Below are 27,984 nucleotides of genomic sequence, written 5' to 3'. Positions count from 1 at the left end.
ACCAGGAGGCAATACCTTAAAAGTGAAATTGAAACAAAAACGGGCACTGACAGAGCGGCACAAACAAGCGTTAAACGGGCTCAAAGTTCTCATGTTAGTGTAGAATTGCAGATAAAATGGATGAATATCCATATCCACTGTTTTTTGAAGCCACTGTCTTTACAGACAGAGAGAAGGAGAAAGTGAGGAGATACTTTCAGAAAAGGCGAGACTCCGGGGGTGGCGACTGTGGAAATGTAGAAAAACTCGGAGGAAGCATTTATAAAATCTGTTTCAAGGAAAAAGAAGGTAGGACAGTCGGTTATTTGTAAGATGACTGCATTTCCTCCTGTGCGTCCAATCTCATAGTTAAGTTTGCCGATGACACTACAGTGCTCGGACTTATATCTGACAATGATGAGACAAATTACAGGACAGAGGTGCAACAACTAGAGTCATGGTGCCACGACAATAACTTGGTCTTAAATGCCAAAAAGACCAAGGAGATCATTGTGGACTTCCGGAGGAAGGGTCACAGCAACCATCTGCCTCTCTTTATTGGCGGTGGGGAGGTGGAGAGGGTGAGCAGTTTTAAATTCTTGGGGGTAACTGTGACCGAGGACCTGTCTTGGGGCAACCATACTACTTTAGCTGTACGGAAGGCCCAACAGCGCCTCTACTACCTGAGGAGACTGCGGAGTGCACACATTCCCAGACCTCTGATGCTGAACTTTTATAATTGTGCCATTAGCAGCGTTCTGATGTATGGATTGCTAGTGTGGTTCCCCAGCTGCACTAAGGCCGATCAGCAAGCACTACAGCGGGTGGTGAAAGAAGCTGGCAGAATTATTGGAACAACTCTGCCAGAGATTAGTAATATCTTCCGCACTCGCTGTTTGAGGAGGGTGCACAGTATCCTGCGGGACCAATATCATCCTGCGTGTCACCTTTTCCACCTGCTGCCCTCAGGGAGAAGGTACAGGTCCATACAGGCCAGAACATCCAGATTGGCCAACAGCCTGTATCCACAGGCTGTGAGGCTTCTGAACTCTTTGCCCCCTCTCTCTCACGGACAATAACCATATCTAACTTCTAAATATTACTTGTCATGTTGTATGTTGTCGCTGGGGACTGTTTTATTGCACTGGAGTTATATTTACACTTATTATTATTTTTATTCACGGGTGTACGGAAGCTCGAAACGCAATTTCATTGTTTTCTGACAATGACAATAAATATTTGAATTGAATTGAATTGAATTGAATTGAATGTGTTGTCAGATTTGTGTTTAAATACAGGCTGTTTCAGTGACTCTGTCTATGGCTGTTTTAGATCAAGAGAGAGTTTTGCAGAGGAAGTTTCACACCATCACTCTTCCTAGTGGAGAAGTGCAGCTGACCGTGAGCCAGACAAGTTCACCACAGACCTCTGACCAGCCATCGACAAGCCAATCACTGGTACAGTTTACTGCCCTTTCAAACATGACTTTTGGTTACAGTAAAAACTGAGCGCCAGAATAATGTGGCCAAACCAGTTTTAGAGTAGTGAGTTAACCTTCAGGGAAAGTTGGACAGCTGAGGACAATATTGACAAAAACAATTTCTTTGTTATACTTTTCATTTCATTGTGCCTCAGTGTTTTCAGTGACTGACAGTTCTCAGGCTTCTTTCACTTCTGAGTCTCACTGTTAATACAGAGTGGAAATACATGTTCGGCATTGTTTAAATAAGAACACATTACCTGAAAAATACATCATATGGATGGCACAGTGTGCAGATACAGATACTTTATATAATATTTAGTATTATAGTATTATAGTATTAGATTATATATTATATATTATATTATAGTATTATAGTAATATTGTGTTTTAAATTATCACCAGTCATTGCATTCTACTTTCATTTACATTGTACACAATATCCTGATTGTTTTAGAAACAGGGTTGTAGTATATTTCTTTTATAACACAGTGTCAGAGTCAGATATGACAATCAAAAACAAAAACATATAAACAGATATTAATTTAATGTGTTTTTTCCAACATAGGACTGTATGAATCTGTATAAGTGGCAACTGTTCAACAACTTTTTTGTAGAACTGGTTTATTTAAGAAACAAATACTAAGACATGTTTTTTTTCTCTTAAGACTTGCTGATTAAAATGGTGTTTGAGTGTTGGACGTTGTGGAGCTAGGGCTGGGCGGTTGGACGTTAAATCAAAATTGTGATTAATTAAACATTTTTCCTCAGGTTCGAATAATGAATGATTATGATTATAAGGCAAGCACACAAAAACTAGGTTTGTGCTGTAAATATACCAAACCACTAAAACTGAGATAGTTTTGGTATTTTCCCATAGTTGTATTCTTTTTGTTTGATGTTGTCTTTACTATAGCCACATATGTGTCCAAACAACGGAAATGATAAATATATTTGGCAGTGTTTTATGTTTCCTCCATGAAGGGGGTCATGCATGCCACAGACTGGACATAGCAGAGATAGTACATAATGGATGAAGTATTAAAAGATTTAAAGTAAGAAGAAATACAATACCCGATATGACAAAGACTGCGTCAACTAGATTTTTTGAATGAAGGTTATGATTCATTTTTGACTTACTGCCCAGGCCTATGTGGTAAACTGTTTACAATAAGTAGCCCATCTTTAAGCATTCACTGACAAATTTGTTTGATTTCTTCTCTTCTTTCAGAGCTCTACAAACCCAAACATAAAAGATCTTGAGAAGACTTTCAGGATAGATGTTTTCCTGCTGTTTTTCCTGAGAGACAACTCTAAAGCATACAAATTTTTCAAAAAACAACTGTCGTCAATCGGCTGCACAGTGGAGCTAAATTTTGATGAAGAGGTGGTTTTGGTTAGAGGGGAGGTTGACAAGGGGCCAGGAGGAGGTTTTGGTGGTGCTGCAGAGAAATGGGAGTGTCAGGTGGATCGGGTCTTCATCCAGCTCACCGAGACCTACCTCTGCTATCATGTGCTTGAGCCAAAACTGGTGAAAATGGTACTGCAGGACCCGTCCTTTAGGACAAATGATATCAAAGTTTACACAGAGAGTGGCTATGCTGTGGTTGTGGGAGAGGTTGATGCCATGAAGGAGAAGATTGCAGTTCTGGAAAAAAGCCTACCGACCAAAAAGGAAGTGCCAATTGTGGAGAAGAAGTTCAAGCTCGTAGAAGAAGAGTTCAATCGAGAAATGCGTGCTAATTGTCCAGAGGTTACAATCATCAGAGGTACTGCCATGATCACTTTGGAGGGCCCTGACAAAGAGGTGCAGTCAGGAGCTGCAAAACTGGATGAACTGATTAAGAACGTAAAAGAGAAGAGAGTTAAGTTCCCTACAGCTCTGCTAACCTTCATGAAGACCAGTGATGCCATCCCAAAATACCAAACTCGCTTCCAGCAGAGACTCAGAAACCCTGTTTTCTTTGAGGTGGGTTCAGATCTGGTTCTGTCCAGTTTGTCCTCTGATGCTCTGAATGAGGCTGAAGCAGCAGTGATGAGAGACCTTAAAGTGACCACTGTGCAGCTGCAGGGTGCAATAGATCTTAACAGGTTGAAAGAAATTCTGACGAAAGCCAAAAACGAGGCAAACAGTAGAGAGCTCAGAGTGGACGTCAGCTACATGCCAGGCGCCAGTGGAACCTCAACAACCAAAGTCCGACTGGTGGGCTACAGTGAAGATGTGGCCAAGCTCAATGAAGTTCTTCATGACTTCCAGTTGAATCAAGTTTCAACTCAAGAAACCATCAATCTGCTTCATCCTGAAATAGTCGACTGTTTCGTTAAAATCTTAGACTTGATTGGCATGAAGCAGACCAAGGTGACCTTACAAGCCTCACATTTTCCAAATCCTTGTGTGTTTGTGTCTGGTCCTCGATGTCATGTTCAGGAGGCCAAGGAGACCCTAACATCAACTCTATCCAGTCTTATAGTAGAAACTTTGACTCTAGATGGACCAGGGGCTCAGCAGTACTTCCAGGAAGAGGGTAAAGTGACTAAGGAGCTGATAGAGAGCTCCTGTTACGTCATTATCCGAGAGAAGCAAACTGCAGCCACCCCAAATGTGCAAAGACCACGAAACACCAGCAGACTCAGTGATACACCTAGATCTCTCAGCTACAGCAGCAGCATGTACAGCACAGTTGGAAACTCTGCAATCAACATAACAAACCTGAAGATCAAGATCAGCAGTTTAGAAAATGAACAGGTTTGATTATTTCCTTTTAATTCTATTTTAAAAATTTAAAAAAAAAATTACAATACCAAAATTCATGTTATTCAATATTATTTCTGTAGGTGGATGTTCTGGTGGTCCCCATGCTTAACAAGCAGCTGACTTCTACAAATATCGGCAACAGTTTGTTGGCTAAGGCTGGGAATATATTACAGTTAACGTTTTATTTAGTCTTAGCCAGTTGTGCTATCGCCCCTGGTGATGTTCAGCTGGTTGATGCACCTCCATCTCTGGGCTGCTCCAAGATTTTCTTCATTGAATGCTTGCCTTGGGATGGAGTAAGAGGAAAGAGTGTTCAGGTAAAATTAAGAACTTTCATTAACACTTCTGGTGATGGAAAACACAAAAGAAAAGATTAAAATTAAAGATAATAAAATACTAAATTAATGCGAAAGCATTAATGCACAAACCAGATAACTGCAAGGGAAGATTTATGCAACCAAACTGAACTTTTCTGTGGATTCCCACAGTTTTCCATGTGTGCTCAACTGCAGTGTGCAATCCAAGAGTTAAATTTGAAAGCATAGTTTAAAAATATGTAACTTTTGATTTGCAGGCTCTTGGTAACGGTCTGAAGAAGTGTCTGGAGCTTTGTGCACAGCTGAATTTTGGTTCAGTGGCCATTCCAATCATTGGGCCAGGAATTGTTTTAAAATACCCGCTGAGAGAAGCCATTCAAGTGTTGACTGACATCATTCACCAGTTTGGATTATCTGTGTCCTCTGGCTCTCTTACAAACATCCACATTGTCATTAAACCTGGCTACCCTGATTCTGAGGAGGTCAGTGTCAGTTGATATGTCCTGATCTGATCTGTAACATGCAGGAATCAATTATCTATCGTGTTATTCTGTGTTTTTATCTACAGTGCTACCATGATGTCTACAAACAGCTCAGCTTAAATATGAACCAGGGAGGCCAAGGTAAACTAGCACTACTCATACTGTCTTCATTATGTGACACTAATGCATAGTGAGGAGATAAAAAGCATTCAGCCAGTGCCATATTTTACCATCTTCATCAGCACCCTCAGTCATCAGATTAAATATCAGACAAAATCTAATGTGTGGTGTTGTTACTCTCAGCAATCTTCAGGTCCCTCACCAGCGACCTAGATGACATCATCATGACAGTGGGAAGTGGGGTTAAACTACACGTGGTGTTTGGTGACATCACTAATGAGACTACAGATGTTGTGGTGAACACAACCAACTTCAAAAGTTTTGACCTTGGTAGGTGAAACTGGGGAAGACAAGAAGGTGTAGTGAGCAGGACAACCCAGTTGCATCTGTAAAATTATTTTTATCCACAATGGTAGCATAGCTCTTTACGGATGGCAAAGGCAAACAACTGTTCATTAATATCTGCACACAAATGGGGATGCCCATAAGAATATAATCTTTGAAGATCAAAGTTTTCATCTTGCATTATCAGTAGGTCACATATATTAGCTAAAAACCATATAATTATATATACTCAGCAAAAATACAAATAGATAGTCATGGTTCAGCAGCATAAGTAATTATGCCACTACTTTCTAATGCACATGGGCCAGCAAAACTAGATGATTTTTTGTATTTGGGATCTAGTACTGATCATGGTTATAGTTTCACATATTATATAATTCCCTCGAAGCACAGACAAACGCAAGTGGTTTTCTGTCACTGGTTTATTTGAAGACTTCTCTCCAAAGCCACCGTGAAAACTACACAGCATGAACAAAATAAAGACTTAACGTAAGACACGGGGCCTAAAATAACACCGTAGAATAAAACAAAATAGACCAATAAATACTTTGTTGGCTGCAAAAAAGGAATTAGTCACCATTCTTCCGAGGTTTCATTTTAAGCGTGTAGTTAAAGTGCATTGTACTTAACGTGACTTCCAATAAAGAACATTACGGGCTCATTCTTGCTCCACACTTACATGTGTTTCCCCGACTTCCAGAAAGGAAAAAGCGAGACTTGTAAACAAGCTTGACTTTCAAAATAAAAGCACCATAACTTTAACTACATAAAATAACATAACATAAATAATCTACATCTTAAACAATTTACAACAATGACACAGACCTTGACAAGATAAAGAAATGATCCAAATTATATAAAAAATGTCATCATCCCAGCAGCTACATATTATATGTGTGAAACTATATATGTGAAATCATAATGCATATTAGGCACATTCAGCAGGAACAGGCTTAGTGGATGACAGAATGCAAAACTCTGAGGCACAGGTGCTGGAAAGCAATCAGGACTGAGATTATCAAACAGTAACAAAAATAAGTGACTCAGTGACAGTCCGGCAGGGAACAAAGGTGAACAGGTATGCTGCCTGTAGTGTGTACTCGGCTTGAGTAATGTTTGATTTCTAGCCAAGAATGTTTGGCAAGGATTAACCTTTTACTTACCTTAGAGTACCATTTCTCATAAATGCATGTGGATTGATTTGGGGAAATAGGGTTGATGAGTAACTGTAAGCAGGAAGCAAGACTAAGAAATTAAATGGGTAGAATGTCTGATACTACACTGCAAGTATTCAACTGCGCCACAAAAGGGAACTTAAAATAATACTGTGGCATCAAGTGTCTTATTGTTGTTGCTGTCTACTGTTGATCCAAAGTTGCGCTTACTAATTAAATACAATTATTAAATATATCAGTATTTAACCAATAGGCATTACACATTCATTTTAATAAGATTATCTTAGACTTTTTGGAGCCCTAACTTTTCCTTTACTGTTACTATAAGGTTGGCATTTGTGATTTTTATTATATGCTAACAAATCGAAATCTATTTGTAACCAACTGTGCAACTTGCCCTAAACTTTACAGTAGCAAAAGTCGGCATGTTACTAAAAAAATGGATGGTAATAGTTATGTAAAGGTCAGTAACCACCATCATCACCAGTCAGTCCTGGTGCTGATTAGCTGTGTTAGCATGCTAAAATTAGAACAAGATTAGCATGTAGCACAGCTTCACAAACTTGCCTTTACTGACAGATTGTAAGACCTTTAATAAATATTTTCTTATTTTTCTTCTTCTACAGATGGGGTATGCAAAGACATCTTAACTGTTGCTGGACCAGAGGTGGAAGCTAAACTGAAAGCAGGTGAGAAAAAGAGAAGCTGCTACTTCTCATCTTACTTATCTGCCTCTCACTCATCCATCATGTGTGACTTTCTGTGCAGCAAAAGTGAATCGAGGAAAAATTTTCGTGACCCAGTCTGGAAACTTCCCCTGTAAAGCTATTTTACACGTGCATGGAAGACAGGATGAAGTCCTCATTGAACAACTTGTGTGTGATATCATGTGTTATTGTGAAATGCATGAATACAACTCAGTGGCAATTCCTGCCATGTGTGCTGGTAAGTATCTTGTTTGGCATTTCTATTTATTCAGTTTGTTGTGAAACACACACACCTAAATGCAAGTGGTGTTTTAACAGGAGCTGGAGGTTTGGATCCTGCCATTGTGGCAGGAGCCATTCTTCGAGGGATCAAGTCATCTGCATCATCTATGAACAGCCTCACCAACATCCGCCTCATCCTGATTAAGATCGATGTCTTCTTGGCTTTTAAAGAGGAAGCGATGCAGATGTATTCTCCAGCTGTCATCAACAGAGGTGACAGAATTATTCACAAACTGACATTTTGTGTGGTTATTTATTATAGTGAATTTTAACATAAAAACAGATTAAAAATATTTTACTGAAAACTTTTACTGATTTGTTCTAGTACTTCCAGTGTTTCCAGTACTTCCAGTTCAAGTACAGCAACAACAGCCTCCTCCTTCTGTGAGTGCATACCTCAGCAGTCTCCAAATCAGCTCTACAAGTCAGCAGTCTGTCTTCACGTTCCTGGGTCTTTCCAAAAAGGACGTTGACAATGCCATGGAAAAGCTGAAGCATCAATATCAGACACAGTGCTCCAGTAACACCTTCTCAAAGGAGGAACTGGAACTCCTCAGCCAGGATGACATGACAGAGCTGAAGGAGCTGGTGGAGTCTGAGGGTTTATTCATGCAAACTGATCAGTCTGGCACCCTAACAGTGAGCGGGTTGAAAGACGGGGTCACCCGGGTGATGCAGAAAATGAGTCAGTGTCAGTTCATGGCCTTTGCTAAAGAGGTGAGAGTCAGGGAGGAGGAGGATTTGTACCTCCGAGTTGTTTGGTGCATCCTGGCACATAACGGTAACTGGGAAAGACTTCCCAGAACAGCCAATCACCAACTGGAAAGCGACGAATTAACAGAAGGAATAAAAGATGCACAGGGACTCACATGGGAGGTTAATCTACAGACAATGGTGGCCACACGACAACTGAACAGACAGACGACGAAGCTGAAACGACTTGAGAATCTCCCAGGTGAGAAGAAAGAAACTAAAAAAACTACTTGTAGTAAAGACGGTTGCAAAAATAATTGTGAAACATGAAAGCAACCATCAAAAGTTCACATTTAAACAAAAAATATAAAAATACTAAAAAATCAGCTGATAAGGTTGGATCATGTTGATTTAAAAGATGTATGTGGGGGTATGAAACAGGGGTGTGTGAAATGCAACCCACAACCCTCCATCAAGACACTACGTGTATGAGTGATGTGTTGTATGAGGGAGTGGGGAAAAGGGAGGGCCGGGGTATGAAATCCGGGAGGTAGAGTAAATGTTAAGAAATTTTAAGGTTTTTAAAGAAATAATTACACTAAAAAAACAGTTTGAAGTAAAGAAGGTTGTAAAAGTCATTATGAAAGTAACCATAAACTTCATTTTTAAACAAGAAATATAAAAATCCCGCATGAGCAGATAACTGAGGATCATATTGCCCTGTTATTTCATGTTTAAATGTCTAATTTAGAAGCAGTGTTATATTATTGTCAGACAGGCTCTATTACAAGTTTCATTTTGGTTTTATTCATAGACCATCCCATGAAAATATATATTTTTTGATTTGTTGTTTGTTGATTGGTATTTACTGCAAGATTTGTAGTAAATAGCAAATAATAAAGCTCAGCATAGTGTGGTCGCAAATTTTGAACCCATCATGATAACCTCCTCTCACTAACGATGTGGAGATCCAACCCTTTTAGATCCAATTAAAACCAAGACACTCAAAAAGATGCTCTGTAAAAGAGTAGAATTCTTGGAACAGAGTTTAATACACTGAATCATATGAACAGCAGGAAAAATACATACAGACATTTAGCAAGAGAGTTACATTGCAGAAAGCAAGCAAAGCAAAACCCCGGGGTGTACAGCCTTAAGCACAGACAGTAGAGCAACACAGAGACGGACAGAGAGAAACAGCAGAGGGGAAAAAGTGCTGGGGGTGTCCTCTGGTCCCCTAATATATAGGGACCAGTATCCCCGCCCCCTGCTGCTGGGTAACTTTCCCACGTGCCCAAACACAGCTGCAGGGGTCAGGTACAGGCCAGGGTACGGGCAGGGCTCTGGCTGAGGGCCCTGCCCAAAGGGACACCCTTAGGTTAACCCTTTACTTTGCCTTCTGACAATAGGTCACAACATGGTCAAAAGTCACACATTAATCCTAATTATTAAATCTTCACAATATATAATCTTCAGTGTAGTTCAAAGTATATGCGTGTGTGTGTGTGTGTGTGTGTGTGTGTAGGTGTGTGTGTGTGTGTGTGTGTGTTTGTGTGTGATTATATCGTATGTGTTCAGGATCTCTGATACAATGTTATTGTTTTGGTTGTGCTGCATGAAAGACGTTGAGTGTGTATTAGGGAAGGTTAGTTAGCTGGAGAGTGAGTTATGCAGGAGAACTCTCAGCAGCATTAACTGCCCTGTTACTGTACCACCTTAATAAACCTCGGTGAAGCAAAATGTCTTGTGCTTAAGACTCTACATGAAAGTTAAAATATATATGTTCAGTGCACATAGATATATAGTGTATATAGTTACATAGTTATACATATCATACAAAAATCCACCACAATAGGCTCTCTCTGTGTCTTCTCATGTATATGCTATATATGCTTGTCTCTTTTAGACTTTACTTTCCCTCTGTACTGGGACAGCATGGCTGCCAGTGAGAGTATGAAGGTCATTACCCTGGAGTCTTCCTCTGCAGAGTACCAGACAGTGAAGGAGCCCTTCAAACGAACTGTCACCAAAACTGTGATGAAGGTAGGTGACTTTCCCTGCATCAGTTTCTATTTATATTACCTGTCTTATTATACGCATCCTGCTTCATCACTACTTTATTCTTCTTAAATGTTATTAATGAAATATTATGCAACTGTGAAGTGGAACACATAGATATTTCTGTTTTAACTTGCTTTAATATTTATGTATATTATTCACAGTAATTCCCCATTATTTATTTATCATTGCTTCATGTTTATGACATATCCTATCATACATTCTTCCTTACAGTTTGTTGAGATATACATATTTACAGATATATGTACATATACACATACTGACACAAATATACATGAACATACATGCGCACACCCATACACGTATATACACACAGTCTGTGTAAATAGTGGGTGTGAACGACCGGTCAGAGCGGTCATGCTGGGACTTTGTTTCAGTTCCTCACTAAGCCTGTTCCAGTGCTTCACTTCCACGTACAGAGATGCTAAAACTTCATTTATCAATAAATAAATTATATTTACATAATTAATGTACATATAAAATGAAAGAGTAAAAAATCATAATATAATTTCAAGTTACAAGAAATCAGTCAATGTTACATTTTATAAACAAACTAATTTCCCCATTTAAACGATATTATTTATTTAATTCAATTGTATTTATTTATTCATTCATTTGGGATTTTAGGAGGATTTTAGTTTCAGTCCACCATATCTCTGAAGTCCACTGAATTGATGACGACATAATTTGCAGTATTAAAGTAATTAATTGATCGCTGTTGATAACACAGATGTTTCTCATACCTGAGATGCTCATACCTCAATTTATGGCCCAGAGACTATATAAGCATAAAACTACCCCTCAGATGTAATTAATAACCTGGACTACCTTGTTTGGCAGCTTGTTGATCCTTTGGCCTTGTTCTCTCTTGTCAGATTGAGCGTTTGCAGAATGTTCACCTGCGTCGCGCCTATGAAGCACAGAAGAAGCACATTTCTGATAAGAACGCACAGGAGGGAGGGGCAGGGGAGAAACTTCTGTACCACGGGACGACCCAGGAAAACTGCAACTCCATAATGAAAACTGGATTCAACAGGCGCTTTGCTGGACAAAATGGTGATGGTCTTTTTATACTCCACAACTACAGAACATGCCAGCATTTATCTCTTAAGCTTTTGGAAAGTACCATATGCAAACTGTCAGTGCCAATAACATGTTCTCAACCCAAGTCAACACCGGAGTCTTCTTACAATTGCACAAATATTTGCAAAACACTAAATATGACTCCCTCCAGGTAATACACTACACCATGGTTCTTCATTCACAGATGGATTTATTCTTCCATCACACTTCTCCTCCAAACCACCATAAAATCCACAGTCAAACTGTCATTACGTAACCGTAAAGAATGACCAGGCATAAATATTACAAATAAACATTTAAACCAAAGTTAACAAATATGCGATAAACAAAACACAGTTAATGTACCTCGCTGGCTGCATGTAACCATGAGGCAATTAAACAAAACTTAACAAAAAAACACTCCTCAACTTCTTTCGCCTCTTCTTACAGCTTCGCTTCACTTTGAAACAGATTTTTTAATCTTTTTTGTGACTTATTTAACTTACGACTTCTTTGCACATGCTTTCTTAACTTCCCTTTGCGTCTCTTAAAGGTGCCTATGCGCAACACAGAAAGTAACATAGTTCCTACCCCAAAAGAAACAACAATAAATAAAGGAAATAGAAAACATACATATACACAATAAATTAAACTAATTAAAATAATTTACATTTATGGCAGTTAAACTAAACAAGTAGAGTTACAATTAAATGTTGAAAGAAAAAACATTGTCTTTACATTAAAAGGTTTTAGTTATCAGGGCATAATAAAAGTAACATTGTCATTAGCAGTCTTAAAATTAAGTAAATAAAACCTCAGATGACAGGAAGATATGGTATATTAAGTTTCATTATTCATTTAACAAAAATTAAGCCAAAAGGAGGAAGCAGTGTATGAAAGCCAAAGTGTCCCCTTTATAAAGTATCTTTATAAAAACAGAAAACAATCGTTTTTTATCATTATTTTTTTATCTTTTTTATCATTAACTTGGTTTTCCTGGGTCTTTCCCCGTGTGTTATGAATAAATGTTCTTTTTTGGGGGGGGTACCAGTACTGGTTTTATTTTGTTGTATTTCATGGACTGACACACAAAATATTGTCGGTTATAAACCAGTCCATGACCCAAAAAAGGTTGGGGACCGCTGGTCTAGAGTATTCAGGTGTGTGTCAACACAATACCACAGTCTTCCTAGGGTTGGACGTCCCAGCAAACTTGCCCCAAGATCAAGATCTTGCAATGCTCAAAGAAATTGCAAAATACCCAAAAGCTACATCTCAGACTCTACAGGTCTCGTTAGCGTGTTAAAATATTAAAGTTCATCACCGTACAACTAGAAAACGACTGAAAGAGTATGACTTGTTTGGAAGGGTTGCATTTTTTTTTTACAACCACAAGACCTGGGCACATTGCAGTCATTGAGTCAACCATGAGCGCCTCTGTTCTAAAGGGTCTAATGTGACACTATCTGTCTGACAGCTAAAGCATATCCAATATCGATCATGCAGCAGGACAGTGATCCCAAGCACAGCGGCAAATCTACAACAGAATGGTTGCAAATGCTGCAATGGCCCAGTGTCCTTGCTTAAATGATGTGGTGGGACCTTAAGAGAGCTGTGCATAAATGAATGCCTGCAAACCTCGATGAAGTGAAGCAACGCGGTAAAGACCAGTGGGATGAAATTTCTCCATAACAATGTTAGAGCTAGATAAAGTGACACAGGGAATGATTACTTAAAGTCATTGCTGCTAAAGATGGTTTAATTATTGAGGTATTGAGTCATGTACTTAGTTTTTCATTCACTGCTTCTGCATTTTGGTTTAGTTTTTGTTAAATAAATAATAACATCCTGTATGAGATTTAGCTTGACCAGTTTTTTTACCTTATGAAGTGGCACATGAAAAAAAAACACTTTGTATTAATAGGTTTTTTTTTTACTACATTCGCCCACCGGGCAAGCATTGTTTGGCATGAGCAACCCACCTCGTGAACACCATAACACAAAACGAGGCGACATAGGATTGTCAAATAGATACCATAGGTGTCTCTATTAAAAATCTTGTTGCCTGATGTTCCACGCTTCACAAAACTGACTCTAATGGTGAATAGATTTAAGTGTTTATTACAGTATTTGTTACTAATTACAAATGATGAGAGTTAAATAGACCTTTGACAAGTAAGAGCCAATCAAGTATTACACTATTTGGTCCTGTATACTGTCAGGACAATGCAGGTAAGAATACACTGTCATTACGAGAGCATTCATATATTAAGGCTGAATAAATAAGTTTCACTTCTGGTGACACTGATGTTTCAAGGGTGACATGGAAGGCAGGGATTTGTTTTTTGTGGGGGGGGGGGGGTTGTTTAAACATTAGTAAGCATTTATGGCTTTGGGACACATAAAAACTGGGGTTTTATGTGATTGTGAAGGTGTTTTCAGGCCTAGCACAATAACAGCACTTGATTCCTTATCGGGTTGAAAAGATATTTTTATGTTCCTGCATGCACTAATAAAACATGTCAGTTACAGTTAACAGTGTAGTCTAAACACCTGGTGAAAGATATGAAAGTAACAGTACAGTGAACTAGTAATTCTGTGTTCTACAGCTTGTACTTCCAGGGTATTTGTGACACCTAAAGATCTACTGCCAGGAGGCTGAGCAGTATCATGTGATTGATGTTGCAAGACGCTACAGTGTAAATAGGATCACCTATTGTTAACTTTCTTTTTTTCTTCCTACACTCAGCAACTTCATTCGGTCTCGGGACCTACTTTGCTGTAAATGCCAACTACTCGGCCCACCCCACCTACTCCAAGCCAGCTGCTGATGGTTCTCAGTTAATGTTCGTCGCACGAGTCCTCACAGGCGTCTACACTCAGGGCCGACATGATATGAAGGTGCCTCCACCTCGAAACCCCCAGCAGCCTCAAGACCGCTATGACAGTGTGGTAGACAGAATAGATAACCCCAGCATGTATGTTGTGTTCCATGACAACCAAGCGTACCCTGACTACCTCATCACATTCAAGTGAGAGTAAAGGAAAAGTTTTTCCACTGTTGACAAATGAAGGTGTCTGAAAAATCCAAAAAGAAAAATATAAAACTTATATATGCACATTTCACACTACAAACAATTATATTTAATGAAATTACGAGTTTATTTCTTAAGTATTGAATTATGTCTGATTTTATGCTTAATTATTGACCTGCTACTGAAGTAGAAAAGTTAGATATATGTACATAAACACTGGAAACATGTTACACAATCATGCCGTTTTTTATTTTTTATTTGGCAAAAATTTGCACCTTACATCTTCACTTTGCCAAGTGTAAAGCACTTTGAATCACACCTAATTAATCTGAGAACATGGCACATAACCCTAATAAAGATTTACTGTATGACTGTGTGGTCCATTCTTGAAAAAGGAAAAATTAGAGGTGGTGGGTGATCAACATTTAAAAAGAAACTGTGATATTTAATTAAATTGTGATCAAATTAAGCAAACACATATGAAAACTTACTCAGTTCATAATCAAGTAAGTGCTGAACATAGCAAACCATCTGGTATAGTAGTTTAAAATGTTAACTGTGGTAAAATGAGCGTTAAACACATGAGTGATGAGATAATAGCTCCAATGGATGATAATCTTTCTTGTCTGTGGCTCGATATGTTTCCTTTGGAGTAATTCTCCCCCCTAGTGGCCAAACAATTATCAAAAATTAATAATACTAATTTTAGAGCTAAAAATTATTCACTTTGTCAAAGGGTCAAAAAGATAGCTTTCCCATATATCAAAAAAAGCAAGTCAACCTTCCTTGTGTTTTCATTTACTACAAAACTGAATCTATGTTTAAAATATAAGCCATCTAGCTACTAACTATTAATTTTACTACTATCTGCAGCATTTGAAAAAACATATCACCAATGCTAAAGCTATAGAGCTGAAAAACTGGAGTTGGATAACGACGATATAGGCCTCTATGTGGTAAAAGAATAACTGAAGAATGAACGGATAAATGAATATCCGTTTATTTAGCTTCATGTTCACGGATTCTCAGGGGCTGATGGTGACAGACGCCTGGCCGTGGACCTGCCGGAGAGCAGGACAGTCCAGAGTGGCGATCACCCTGCTTGTCCCGGCCCTCTGCGGAGTGAAATACTCAGTCCAGGTAAGAGAAGAGCCTCCTGTGATCAGCCTGAGAAAAGATAAACACGTCAAAAATACTAAAGCAAGAAGCAGAAGCCTTTGCAATAGGTGGGGTTTTTTTTCTCCTTTTGCTACTATTTGGAGGTTATAAAATCTTTAATCTGGAAAGATCCAGTGGGATGAGGTGAAACTGAAACCTGTTTTGGTTTTGTGTGGAAATATTTTATACAAACTGAGTTGTTCATCATCACTCACCTGTAATACCTGGACTTTGGCTCCATCATCCCAGGTCCTTCCATGCGAATGTAGACGTTCTCCAGGTTGAAGCTGAAGGGGTTTGTGAACTCCACATTTGCTATCATCTCTTCACTCACTTTGCCTTTACCAGACACCTGAAGTACACATAGGAAATGTAAAAAATCACCCCTAAAATCCAGCTTTGCATATGATAAACAGGACATCAAACATGTAATGAAAGCAAAGTAAACCGTCTGCCTGAGTGCAACCAGGTTTGTCTTTAATGTAATGTAGGATCCACACTGCAACTGAAGAAACACCAGCAAAGAGAAAAATCCTTCAAAAGCACACAACACACATCGGAAATAGAAAAAAACTCTAAGAACTAAAAATAAATAAATAGTGAAACAAAGTGTTTCTGGGGACACGATAACATGACGGACCAACTGCAGCAGTGAAGAAACGTGCAGGACTACACTGAGGCACACTTAAAAGAAGCAGAGGGTTCATCATTGTTGAGAGGAAAGAAAGGATGCAGGTAACGTGTTTTAACCACGAGTCATATGTTTGCTATTAGCCGTTTACTGTTAGCTTGTCACTTCCACAGCTTTTCCATCACATAATTGTGAAACACTTCATTTCATTTTATGATTTTTTTTTAGATTTTTTGTCATTTCTTTGTTTGTTGTTGTTGTTTCTGTAGTTTTTTATTCAACTTCCGTTGTGTTTGTGTGCTTTCGCAGCGTTTTTCTATTTGCTAGCATTTCTTTAAGATGCAGTGCGTTTGACCTCTCAGGGCAACCGCAAGGAATCATTTCAGACCTCTACGATGAGTTTGGGGTTGTGCAGGGTGACGACTTTCATTGCGGTGATGATTTGACCGGTCTCTCTGATCTTCCCCGTAACAATGAAGTGGAGATTAGCTTGTTCCACCAGACGCTTCATGTAGTTCTTCGACTCCACACTCGCCACCTCCTTCTTATCTGTTAAATATAAAAACATTTCTACTTAGATGTGTGTATATTTCCTTAAATCAAAGTTAGAGATGAGATAAAGGATTAAATACTCATCGAGGCAGACATTTGTGCATAACTCAGGGTTACACTGAAACAGTTCTCTACATTTGGTAATCATCCGTGCTTTCATGACTCTGCCTCTTCATTTCCATGCTGTACGCCTGACTCACTTGTTTTCGGGTCAATCGCCACCCTGGGGGTCAGGAACAGGAACTCGGTGCTGGCGACTCCAGTATAATACACCACACTCCCACTGATGTAGGCGTCCACAGTGCGGCGCTCATCGCTCTTGTTTATGAACTCCACATTCAGCTCAAAGTTGTCACCCACGCTGATCTCCAGGTTGGGCAGGACCACGTCCACATCAGCCGCGGGAGGGCTGGACTTCTCTCGTTTGCAGCCGTACTCTTCTGCTTTTTCCAGGACTGTCCGCTCCTCTGTGCTGCCTGTGTTGGGCGTTTGAAATATATTAGTGTGTTTGTATATTAACAGAAAAATTCTGACGTCAGGTCTTTTTTTATTTGCTTTGCATTTTCAAAATGGTCTTGGCTCAGAATCATCTAATCCTTGCCCAGTTTGTGATAAATGAAGCAACAGGAGTCTTTTGGTCCAGAGTACCGACTGTGGATAGAGACAAGGCAGAATGATGCCAAATGGAGCTGATTTCCAAATGAAAAGCTTTCAAATTCATGGTGTTTTCCTAAAAACACTGCCTAATCTGGCAACCACATTGGAGTTCATGATGCCCGACAGCATTCAAGAGTGCCAACAATGAGCTGTTCTCCCGTTTGAACTTGCCACCTGGCATTTCAGCTTCAAGGATTTAAACACTGACTTAGAGACTGGCGGGGCAGGATAATCCATCACTGTAAAAATGAAGCCTAACTGTGTGTTTCTGCTCAAGTGTTTCCAATTCTTTTCTTTTTTTCATTATTTCATGATGTCAAGGTGACTGCATTCATGTTTGCACATATTAAAGCTCCTCCTTCATTTACAGTGGCTTTCTGAGCTCAGGCTCCAGCACAGAAAACAGATCTGCTGCTTCCTGAAACACTGACATTTGTGTTCGATGTAGTCCCTGACCTTCAGCGAATTTGTATTGATCCGTGATGTCGCGGCGAGTCACATCTCCCGGAGATTTGGTCAGAACCAGGCGGCCTACGTGAGTTCGGTTCACTCTGACTGGCTCCATGGTCCCATCTTTCCTCCGGGAATGAAACACCACATCACTGTTAATCTGTAGAAGGAAAGAAATAGGCATTGTAAGAACAAATACTGTGTGCATTCTGTCATCAAACTGCCTGGTTATTGGTCATAAAACACAACAATGAGTGAGCGACATCATTAAATACAAACACTCAGTAATCTCAGTAATTCTAGAAAGAGGAAGAAGCCTTTTACAGGAACCAATATGAAGGGCATTCACCTCAGCAAACACGAACGCAGCGTCAAATGGGAAGCAAATCTGTCCGTGCTTGATGGCCTGGACTGATGCAGGTCCACATCTGTACATGCCTTTATGGATTACAAAGGAAAAATCAAAAATTCAGTATTTTGTATTTTCTTTCAGCTTGATTAAAAGCACAAAAAACATTTGCCTCTCGTTTTACACTGCTTTGACCTAACCCTACATTATATGATAAAACATAGGGAACAAATTATAGAATTTCCTAACCTTCTTTTCTTTTTTTGAACAACCTATTAATTCAGGAATCATTGCCTAATTTTTGCTCACCATCACTGGTCTCCTGTGGTGTTGCATCCACAACCTGCCAGCCCCCAAAGCCAGGTGGGAGGTCAGGTCTGGACATGTAGCACTCGTTCCAGCAGTGATAGTTCCTGCCCCGCCCCCCCAAAAACCCAGTGGTAACTATACAGTCCAGTTGAGTTTGTGTCTAATAATAAGAATTCTTATTATTATATATATATTTTATTAACTGATGCTCCTACAAAAATACTTCTGTGTTGTGTGTATGTGTGTGCGCTTTGTGAGATATTTTACTTTTGGCATATACAATCTGATTCTGATTTCCTCTGGTCGAAGTGTGTTAACACACAACTACCAACAAGAATGCACAACATGTAGACTAAGACAAATATCAGGATATCTGTTAAATGGAAAGTTTCAGTACCAGATAGAGTCCCTGGTTTTGTTTCGATCGATCCTGCCGTTTTCATCCAGGATTATGTCAGTCTTCAGGTTTCCGTCGTTGTCATGAGCTGAGTAGTAGTTGGTGACGACCCGGGACGGGATGCCCAGACAGCGTAAGACTGAAACGCAGAGGCAGAACTTTCAGTCAAATGAAAAACAAGGGTGGGAGTCAAGAGCTTAAAAAATGAGGTTCTAGCACGTTATAGTAAGTAAGCTTGAAACTAGAGATCATAAACTCATTATTATGAACATTTTTAGTGAGGTCAAACATGAAGAGAGCCAAAGGGCTTTCCCTTTTCTTTTTCCAACCAGAGCTGTCACCGTGTAGTGGCCATTATGCTGTTTGTGTGACAGATACGTCTACATCCTTCCCCAACAGTATTGTTTTTCCCCACAGAGTTCTTATAAATAAATAGATAAATAGTTTGAAATTGACAGTCATTTTTGAGCTACTTGGATCCAGTAAAGCTCTCACAGGTGTTGAAAACTGCAGCGTACACCCAGCACTGAGCGTAGCAGACAGGCATCTTGCTGCTGTTGTAGGTGAGCAGGATGTCCGTGCTGCCTGTCCAGGAAGTGGGTGCCACTCCGTAGGTGTAGTCACCACTCCAGTTCCCCACCAAAACGCCTTCATCATCCCGAGAGTTGAGCTAGAAGGAAAAAGACCAGGCTTTAGATATCCACTGCTCTGGCTAAACACAGGGTAAGGGAAAGCAGTACTCATATTAGCATTGCTCTCACCATGGCAGAGGCTACTCTGACAACCTTGATGGGGTCTCCTCTGTTGGTGATGGGCATCTCAGCCCGGTCCATGATGTACAGACAGGCATCCAGGATTCCATAGTTGAACTAGGCATAAAAACCTGCAGGTCAGTCTTAAGACTTAACTGATAAACCCTGAAGCCTCACTGGGGTTTTCTCCTACCTGTCCATAGTTCCAGTCCCTCTCAGCAATGTCATCATAGGCGCCGTGATAGATGATCCCCATCTCGGTCATCACACACTCCTGCCTCTCCGTCTCATCATCCAGGAACACAGCATCCTCTGAAGGAAGACAACATGTGGGGTGCTTGAGTAGGACGAAAGCCAAACTGTGATGTTACAGTTCAGACTTTAGAAGACACACACGTAAAAAAACAAAACAACACAACACACCTGCCGCCCAGGGATTGAAGAGGATGTACATGTCCCTGCTGCTTTCCTTCCTGGTCCTGCGGATGCCATAAGGTGTCACCACGGCAACATACATCTGGTACTTCCCCACAATGCAGTTTGCTGCTGGGGTGATGGCCATGGTGACCACGTTGTCAGAGGTGTTTGTGATGCGGCCTTCCCAAGTGGTCTGACGCTCCCTTGTGGGGAAGACAGGGACGTAGGTGCCCTTGCTGAACTGAGGGCTGGAGCCTGAGGGAGCAGCAAACATCACCAAATTTTCATGGTCACCTTTGCAGGTTTTAGATATCACCCTGGGTCAACTCACCTGAATCAAATGATTAGTTCATTACCAGGCCTCGGGAGAACTTCAAGACATGTTGAGGAGGCAATTTAGCCATTTAAATCAGCTGCGTTGGGTCAAGGACACATAAAGCCTTTTATCTAAAAATATCTAAAAATCTTCCAAACTTAACAGAGATTATTAACAGAATGCAAAACTGAGGTAGCACCAGAGACACGTTGGATTTTGCATGTAATAGTACTTTGCACCACTAGATGGTGCAGCGAATCAGTGAAAGCTTCATTTAAGACCACATTCTTACATTTTTATTTGTCACAGTGGCCTGGAAGAAATTTAAAGCCTGACAAGGAGAGAAACAGATCAGGCTGGTTAAAAAGAAATATTAAAACTTAAAGAGAAGCACAGATTTGAAAATGTCAAAACACCAGCTTGATGCATGCCCAATAATCCGGCTAAGGAAATCCCAGAAAGTGGATCTGATCTGGATCTGAATCAAGTTTCTTGGATTGCAACACATTTACCTGGTAAAATTTTGCCCCTGGTAGTGAAGTTTTTAGTTTAATTCTGTAAAAGGTAATTACAAAAAGTACCTTTAAGCCCTTAGTTGTTTACTTTAAAACTACTTAATAATTTATTGACCACCTGCTCCATGGGGACCACAGAGAATGTCAGATAAGAGTAGTACTCAGTGGGTTTGACTCACCGATGACGAACTCCAAAGCAAACTTATCTTCAGCAGGTTTGTAGGCACGATTGAAGATGATCTTGACCTGGAACTCTTGTCCTCTGCGCACGATTAGATAGTCGGAGTGGTACAGCACGGTGTGATGAGCTATCTTGTTGCTTTCATCGGGCCTTTTCATCATGTCCACATCCCAGATGTCCAGATATTCTGAACGGAAAGGGGACAAACGAAGATAGAAAGCAGAGAATAGATTAATTAAATTTTTCCTACCACAAGAGGACAGTAATTGCCATTTTAATTTGGAGGAATTTAGATGAGTGACAGAAAATTAAGAGAAGCATCTGTAGAGAAAATGGAAATCAGCTCCTGATCATGCAGTGAGCTTCCAGAAAAAAAACAGCATTTTTCTAGAAAAACATTTTTTTAATATTGTTTCTGATCTGCATGATATTCAGAAGTCAACCCAGTATGTTCTTCAAAAGTTTAAAACTTTATCAAGCTTATTCACGTACAGTGGGGACGGCTGAGCTGAGAGTCCTCAAATGACCTTATCTGAAAACTTTAACTTGGTTATATCTCTGGCTTAATATTACACCTCAGTGGTTGAAAAGGTCACTGTTATTTTGTGCTTTGCCTCCCACAGAAAGCCTTTGGATGGTCGTAGTCAACAGTTTATGTGATGAAAAGATATGTTTCGGGAACACAGTTTGAACTGTTCTCTCCTTATTAAAAACATAAGTGGTGGGTCAATAGGGAAATTCAGTCGACTGTTCATTTGTGGTTGTTTACTGGTGTAATTCCAGTCATTGCATTCATAAATTCCTGTCACATCTGGATATCTGTGTGTGCAGCTCTTTGACAGTAATTCAGACTGCAGTGCAGTGACACGCAGCAGGAAGTGAGCAGAATTTATCCCGTTTGGACGTCATTCATGTGTCAGTCATGCGTAAAACCTACTGGAAACTGACAGGAAAGGGGCTTTATCTTGTCCACAGAAGACCCACTGTGTCTTCAAAAAACATTTTTTTAAAATTTTCTATAAATAACAGCTGACTGTCGAGACAAACAGACTCATCCAGTTCTTTAGATGATCTGACAAGCTCCTTCCCCTTTGGGTTTTCTGGACTTTTTTCTCACTTGAATGCATGCATATTTTCAAAAACCGTATCACATACATAAACACACACATGCCACAAAATTCCTCTTTCACCTGTCAGAGGAGGATATCCTCTGGGGCCTGGTTGAATAAAGTACTCATACTCGGGGATATCGCTTGTCTCAGAGTTGGCGCTGGCAGCGGGAGCTGCGGAGCGGCCGCGGTTTGTCACTTTGGGAGGAGGTCCAGTGGGAGCGGGAGGAGCAGGAGAAGGAGTCGCGGTGGTAGCTTCATCAGACATGGTAGTGATTGCTCAGGGTGGGTGATGTCAGACAGAAACTAGGAGGGAAGAGAGGATGTGTGATACTTCATTATTAGCAACGCCAGAGTGAAATATTATAGTCAGTTTTATCTAAAAGCTCTTAAACACTCGGTTCAGTTCAACTTTATCCTCATACAGTATTTGGAGGATGTACAACAATGTCATGCAACTTTAAACAAGTCCAAATCTGTGCATATGCCACAGACTGAAGTAAAATCTGTAAGAACATAAAGAATGTGAATATTAGGATATAGAAGAAGAATGTGCTTTGGCACAGGAGTGTAAGTATCAACTGGAAACTAAACTTGTAGAAATGACAGTAGAACACACTGACAGAGTCCAAGGTTATGGCACGCTAAATGGTGAGAGGGTCAGAGGTCAAATGTTTGATTACACCTAGGGTAGAAGCTGGTTCCTACTCTGAGACTCTGGATCGCCTCCATAATACAATTAAAGACCGACAGCGTTCCAGGAGCTACAAAGCAGCTGTGCAACCATCTCCTTTTATTTATTATTCATCTATCATCTGTCCAGCTCATAAAGGCCTGTTTTCAAATTGATCTGCACCTCTGGAAAAAGTGTAGAAAGACTTTCATACATATATAAATAGATTAACTGTCCAAAAAGATCACATGCTAGGATGAAGTTTGGGAGTGACCAAACCTTCCACATGCCTCGATAAATACTGCGGCGGGTTATATCTTTTATGTCACACATGGCTCGCATGTGTGTTTGTGGCTTGGATAGGGACTTGGTTTATAGTCACTCCCATTCCTGTAAGCTCCCGGTCAAGAAAGACAATTTTAGTGTTACGTGATTTATTTTCACTCCACAAATAATGTTTGTTTTTGTGGTTACAGAACGTGGAACAAATGACATAAGCTTCAGCACAGAGCATTTATCATGTCTAACAAGAAAAAAGAGACTTATTCCAGTCATGAACGGAAACCACAAAGAATCTTACTTCACTGTGTTTACTGAAGTAAGATTACTTAGTTTGGCAATAATATTAATAGACTTTATTTACATGTCAGCTTTAAAAAGGCAGTTTGCAAAGTGCTTTGACAGACAGATTCAACTAAATAAACAAATGAATAAATTAATTAAGACAGATATTGATTAGTCATAAATACCAAAGAAAGACTAAAAGAAGACAACATTTTGTAGATGATAAAGGTACATGAAGCTGAGCTGTGGCAGAAAACAAAAGCAAAGCTCCTGAAATCGTTATGAGGGGATTTAAAAATGGGAGTATGCGTTATTACTAGTAGTACCAGTGATTGTAAGTTATACAGTGGCAGTAATTTAGTCCCAAATGTTTGAAATGTAACTACATGGTTTTATTACAGTAATATTTATATTTTTTTTAACTTTTAATTCTGAATCTTTAGGTGGTTTGGGGCATTTTATATCCATATCTTACATATTCTAACTTACTGGGCCAGTCATATCTGTCACTGGTGCTCAAAAGGCTGAGTCTGTTTGAGTTTACAGAAAAGCGAACAGTCTGTAGTTGTTCAAAGTTGTTTTTTGCTAACATCAGGTCAGATTACACAAAGGTTGTGACATAAAGCAAGATGCCACTGGTGTAAATCGATAACTTTTTGCTTTTAATTCATGGTTAATCCACGTATAGGTGTCTTCGTGATGCTAATAGTAAGCCACACTGTGACCTCAGTGTTTTCAAACTGCGGTTGTTTCTTTGGCACATTCGACTGTTACCTTTGTGGTTAGAGCCCACTCATGAAAGTTTCCTGCTTTAGCAGTGCAGTCACTCTTAGTTCAGATATCAAAACCTTCATACAAAAACTCAGGAAATAAAGCTGTGGATTAACAGAGCCTGGCTGTTTAATCAGTAATGAGTGAAAAGATGTAAAGATGCAGCTTCTATAACGTAAGAGCAATTAGACAGGAAGACACAGCACACTCTGCAGCCCCGTAGTTCAGCCTGTTTCTATTTCAACCAAAGAGCTGGTGGGTTGAGCCCCCCTGGGACGCCCATTGTATTTAATAATGTAACTTCTCTGATTATGGTTGTAAGCTTGCTACTCTTTGCATTCACATACATAATCTGGAGACAAAGGACAAGCTTTTCATTACTGGAAATGTGTGGTTTCTCTCAGCAGCCACTTGTGGTCTGTGTTTTATTAGCCAATCACATCGGAGCAGCCTTTTCTGCATGCTGGCAAACAGTGAGTAAAAGGAGGATCGCATTTGCTGAACTCCAATCTCAAATCCAGTGGTTGTTTTCTGATGATAATGTGCCTTTTGTTAGCTTTTTAAAATGACCTGCATTCATAAACAATAGATGGTGGCCAGGAGAGGAATTATTTGATTGGATATCCACCGGCTCAACTGCAAGTTCCCAGTAAATTACCCTTTGCTTGGAGAGTTTAAGTCATCAGAGTAAGTACTGTGATGAGGATGAATGGGAATATCAGGTTGTGATTTATGCTTTATGATGCATAAAGTGATAACTTGCATGTTTGCACGTTTGACCTTTGGATCCATGTGTAGATAAACTGTTTTCCAATATAGAGAAAATACAGCTGGGTTTATTTAATGACAAAGTCACACCCCTCACGCCCTCGAGGCTTCGGGTTGTTTTTGGCTTAATCATGCAACTACTGTTGCTAAGAGCCTTGCTTTCAGTAAGACCTGAGTAAAGGCAAAAAAACAGAGGTATAACTTTGCATAGCTGTTTGACATGTATTTCCTCTTACTGGGGATGAAAGGTTCAACCAGCATGCCCACTCCAAGAGGTCCTCCCACATTAAGTTTTGTGCCATAATGCATGGAATATTTCAAATTGTGTAGGTTATATTGGGCTTAATGATACTTTGCATCACTCTGTCTTTCCAAGGCATCCCACAGAGGCAATCTGTGCCACTGGTGGTTCAGGTGAAAACAGAGCGCTCACTGTGCTGTATGATGAGTCATCCAGCACACACCCCCACATTATACAACAGTGGGTTTTACTCTGAGCCAGGTGTTTTTACCACAGACTCCATATAGTGTGCACCCTGCAAGGATCTTATGAAAACAGCACTTGTGTATATAATGCTTAAATCAGCTTTTCCTATACTTATGTAATCGTTATGGCACTAGCTGCACGCCTTCCTGCACAGCAGTGGCAGCCCACTCTGCCTGTTGCAAGCAGGGTTTTGGTAACCCCCATCTGGGCTGAACGGCTGATGTCATTTTTGTCCTGTTTCTTGTTTTGTGGATTTAATGAGTCACTGAGTACGCCAACTGTCTCTGTTTGCATCCTTTTGGTTTATTCACACCTAGGGCCAAGTTTGAATCCAGCACTTTAATTAGTCACCACAGTGGTCATTACCTTTTCTCTTTTTGCAGCTGAGCTATTATACGGTCATATTTAGTAAAATATTAACTTGGGAGACTAATAATACCCACCAAATGAATATATTTAAGCAAAAAGGACACAATTAACCTAACTCAAAAAGTTAGTGGATTGGAATAAAGTATGACACTGTGAATGCTGAAGTGAATCTGCAAAACTGTCATAAAATGAATAACTGTGATCATAATTACTTTACAACACTGCTTCTCTGTTTTCAAATAACACTGGAGTGCTTCATGTGTTTGTTTTTTTCAGTGTTTTTGGGGCAACTGCTGACACAGAAAAAAAACCCTGCAGGTAAAACAATAAAACCCTGAAAAGACCCAAAGACTCTCGTTAAAGCCTTTATTTAAGCAGACTAAGTCTGGGATGCATTAAATAGTTTATAGAGGCAGCATGTATATAGTTAGTGATTAACCTCTGGTTATGGTTAGTTTTTTCATTTGCACATATATTAATAACTCTGCTCATTTTCCCACAGTTACTGCAGGTTCAAGTTATAACCAACTGGTTATTACATTTAGTTAATTTGGTGGAAAATGTGAAAATGTGATCCAACTACATAACTAAATTAAAATGCAACAAAGTGTATCAGTAAGAGTGATGTTAGGGCACATAGTGATGTGCTAGAAGCTTTGTTAGACTCACTAAGGGTTGTTGTGATTGCACAACAACAGTTTTTAAATGACTCCCAGATGCAAATACATTTGCGTCTTCATATCTGGAAGTTATAAACAAACATTTGCCAAACTGCGAAGGAATTTCAGTGTAGTAAAATAGTTTCACCAAAGCTTTTACTTACCAGTCAACCTTCGTATATGGAAAGAGCTCAAAATGTAGAGCGGACACGGACACACCTCAGCTGAAGTTGTAGTGAAAAGCTGTTGTTGGTTGGAGTCGGTCTGCTGCTGCCCCGTGCAGGAGTCTTCTGCTTCTCCTTATATACCCCACTGAAGGAAGGAAAAGTGTGTGTGTGTGTGTGTGTGTGTGTGTGTGTGTGTGTGTGTGTGTGTGTCTAAGACATCTGCAGAGAAAGACTGTTTCTATGGGTGTAACTGTGCTGTCCAGCTTAGGAACAGGATGTGGAATGTACCATCTTCATACAACCCACAGATGGATGCGGCTCAGACACGTAAAGTCACTGACTAAGTTTCTGGTTTGAGATATTTGGGGACACACATTAATAAACCTGAACTTAACTCTTTCTACCTTAAACATTGCTGAAACTTCCCGTTATTAAACACAACACTTTTTGAAGGTTGTGTTTACAGTCATAAAAGTGTAGTATGCGGCAGAGTGGCAATTCACAATGTTTTTATTTTATTTTCTGAAAAGCTTCAAATAAAACCACCTTTTTCTAGCTCATTTTACATCACACATCCTGCAGTTTAAAACATATAACAATGGCATTAAAAAGGTATTATTACAGTTTCTGTTAGGCAGTGTGATCTTAAAAAAAATGGGAAAAATGTATACAATTTTGTCTGATTGGCAAGCTTCATTTTTCAGCATTGCAATGATCCCAAACACACTGCCAAAGCAGTAAAAGCATACCTGGATGGAAAAACACAGAATGAAAGACTTTGTGTGTTATCCCTAAATCATTGCACCTATTCCCCATTTTCAAAGCTAAATATAAAGAATTGAGGATGGCTCAAGTCTTTTGCACAGTACTGTACACTGTTCACTTTAGACTTAAACTTAAGTGCTTCTGAAATTAATAGTAAATTTAAGGCAGAAAAAGTAGCTGTCGACCTTGTGTCATGTTTGTTATGTATTAATTTAGCATTGTAAATTATTTATAGTTTCTTCCCACTTATGTCGGTTCATTGTTGGTTCAAAAGCATTTTGATGGAGGATGTCTATTTCAGTGTGTTTGTAAAATAAATGTGATTTGTTTTCGCTTTCTTTTTTATATAACCCTTCTACTCAGTATAAGATGTGGTCTTTGTGCTGCATGTTCATTCACTTTTAATAGCGGTGAGTCTGTTTGTTGTTGCTATTTGCTCATGTGGTAGTTTTATTGA

The 27,984-nt window shown here is 39.6% G+C and overlaps 2 protein-coding genes across 2 annotated transcripts; one reads left to right on the top strand and one right to left on the bottom strand.

Annotated features, from left to right (window-relative positions):
* The first annotated feature begins 70 nt into the window (after positions 1–70).
* LOC116310144 (protein mono-ADP-ribosyltransferase PARP14-like) lies at positions 71–14,725 on the top strand. The gene is made up of 14 exons (XM_031726884.2): positions 71–288; positions 1,312–1,436; positions 2,691–4,205; positions 4,295–4,531; positions 4,789–5,013; positions 5,100–5,154; positions 5,317–5,463; positions 7,280–7,342; positions 7,422–7,598; positions 7,679–7,855; positions 7,968–8,597; positions 10,242–10,378; positions 11,290–11,470; positions 14,226–14,725. The coding sequence occupies exons 1-14, from the start codon at positions 117–119 to the stop codon at positions 14,510–14,512; spliced, it is 4,128 nt and encodes a 1,375-aa protein (XP_031582744.2). The 5' UTR covers positions 71–116; the 3' UTR covers positions 14,513–14,725.
* Positions 14,551–26,907, bottom strand: f13a1b (coagulation factor XIII, A1 polypeptide b). Its single transcript, XM_031726889.2, has 15 exons — positions 26,760–26,907; positions 22,386–22,610; positions 21,194–21,382; positions 20,190–20,438; positions 19,960–20,078; positions 19,776–19,883; positions 19,510–19,684; positions 19,015–19,153; positions 18,618–18,721; positions 18,309–18,397; positions 17,966–18,119; positions 17,053–17,328; positions 16,689–16,849; positions 15,885–16,021; positions 14,551–15,678 (listed from the first exon to the last, which is right to left on the bottom strand). The coding sequence occupies exons 2-15, from the start codon at positions 22,570–22,572 to the stop codon at positions 15,537–15,539; spliced, it is 2,229 nt and encodes a 742-aa protein (XP_031582749.2). The 5' UTR covers positions 22,573–22,610; positions 26,760–26,907; the 3' UTR covers positions 14,551–15,536.
* Between the last annotated feature and the right edge of the window lie 1,077 nt (positions 26,908–27,984).

Source organism: Oreochromis aureus, linkage group 3 (genome assembly GCF_013358895.1).
Source record: "Oreochromis aureus strain Israel breed Guangdong linkage group 3, ZZ_aureus, whole genome shotgun sequence".
Taxonomy (NCBI): domain Eukaryota; kingdom Metazoa; phylum Chordata; class Actinopteri; order Cichliformes; family Cichlidae; genus Oreochromis; species Oreochromis aureus.
This window is presented reverse-complemented; position numbering and strand designations above follow the sequence as displayed.

Bases quoted from the DNA above. Each gene is read 5' to 3' on its own strand.
- LOC116310144 (XM_031726884.2), top strand. From the start codon at position 117: ATGGATGAATATCCATATCCACTGTTTTTTGAAGCCACTGTCTTTACA. The intron at 7,856-7,967 runs GTGACAGAATTA...GATTTGTTCTAG, and splicing joins TCCAGCTGTCATCAACAGAG to TACTTCCAGTGTTTCCAGTA. The intron at 11,471-14,225 runs GTGATGGTCTTT...TCCTACACTCAG, and splicing joins GCGCTTTGCTGGACAAAATG to CAACTTCATTCGGTCTCGGG.
- f13a1b (XM_031726889.2), bottom strand. From the start codon at position 22,572: ATGTCTGATGAAGCTACCACCGCGACTCCTTCTCCTGCTCCTCCCGCT. The intron at 20,439-21,193 runs GTGAGTCAAACC...CTGCTCCCTCAG, and splicing joins TGCTTTGGAGTTCGTCATCG to GCTCCAGCCCTCAGTTCAGC. The intron at 19,884-19,959 runs GTAGGAGAAAAC...TTTTATGCCTAG, and splicing joins GGGACTGGAACTATGGACAG to TTCAACTATGGAATCCTGGA.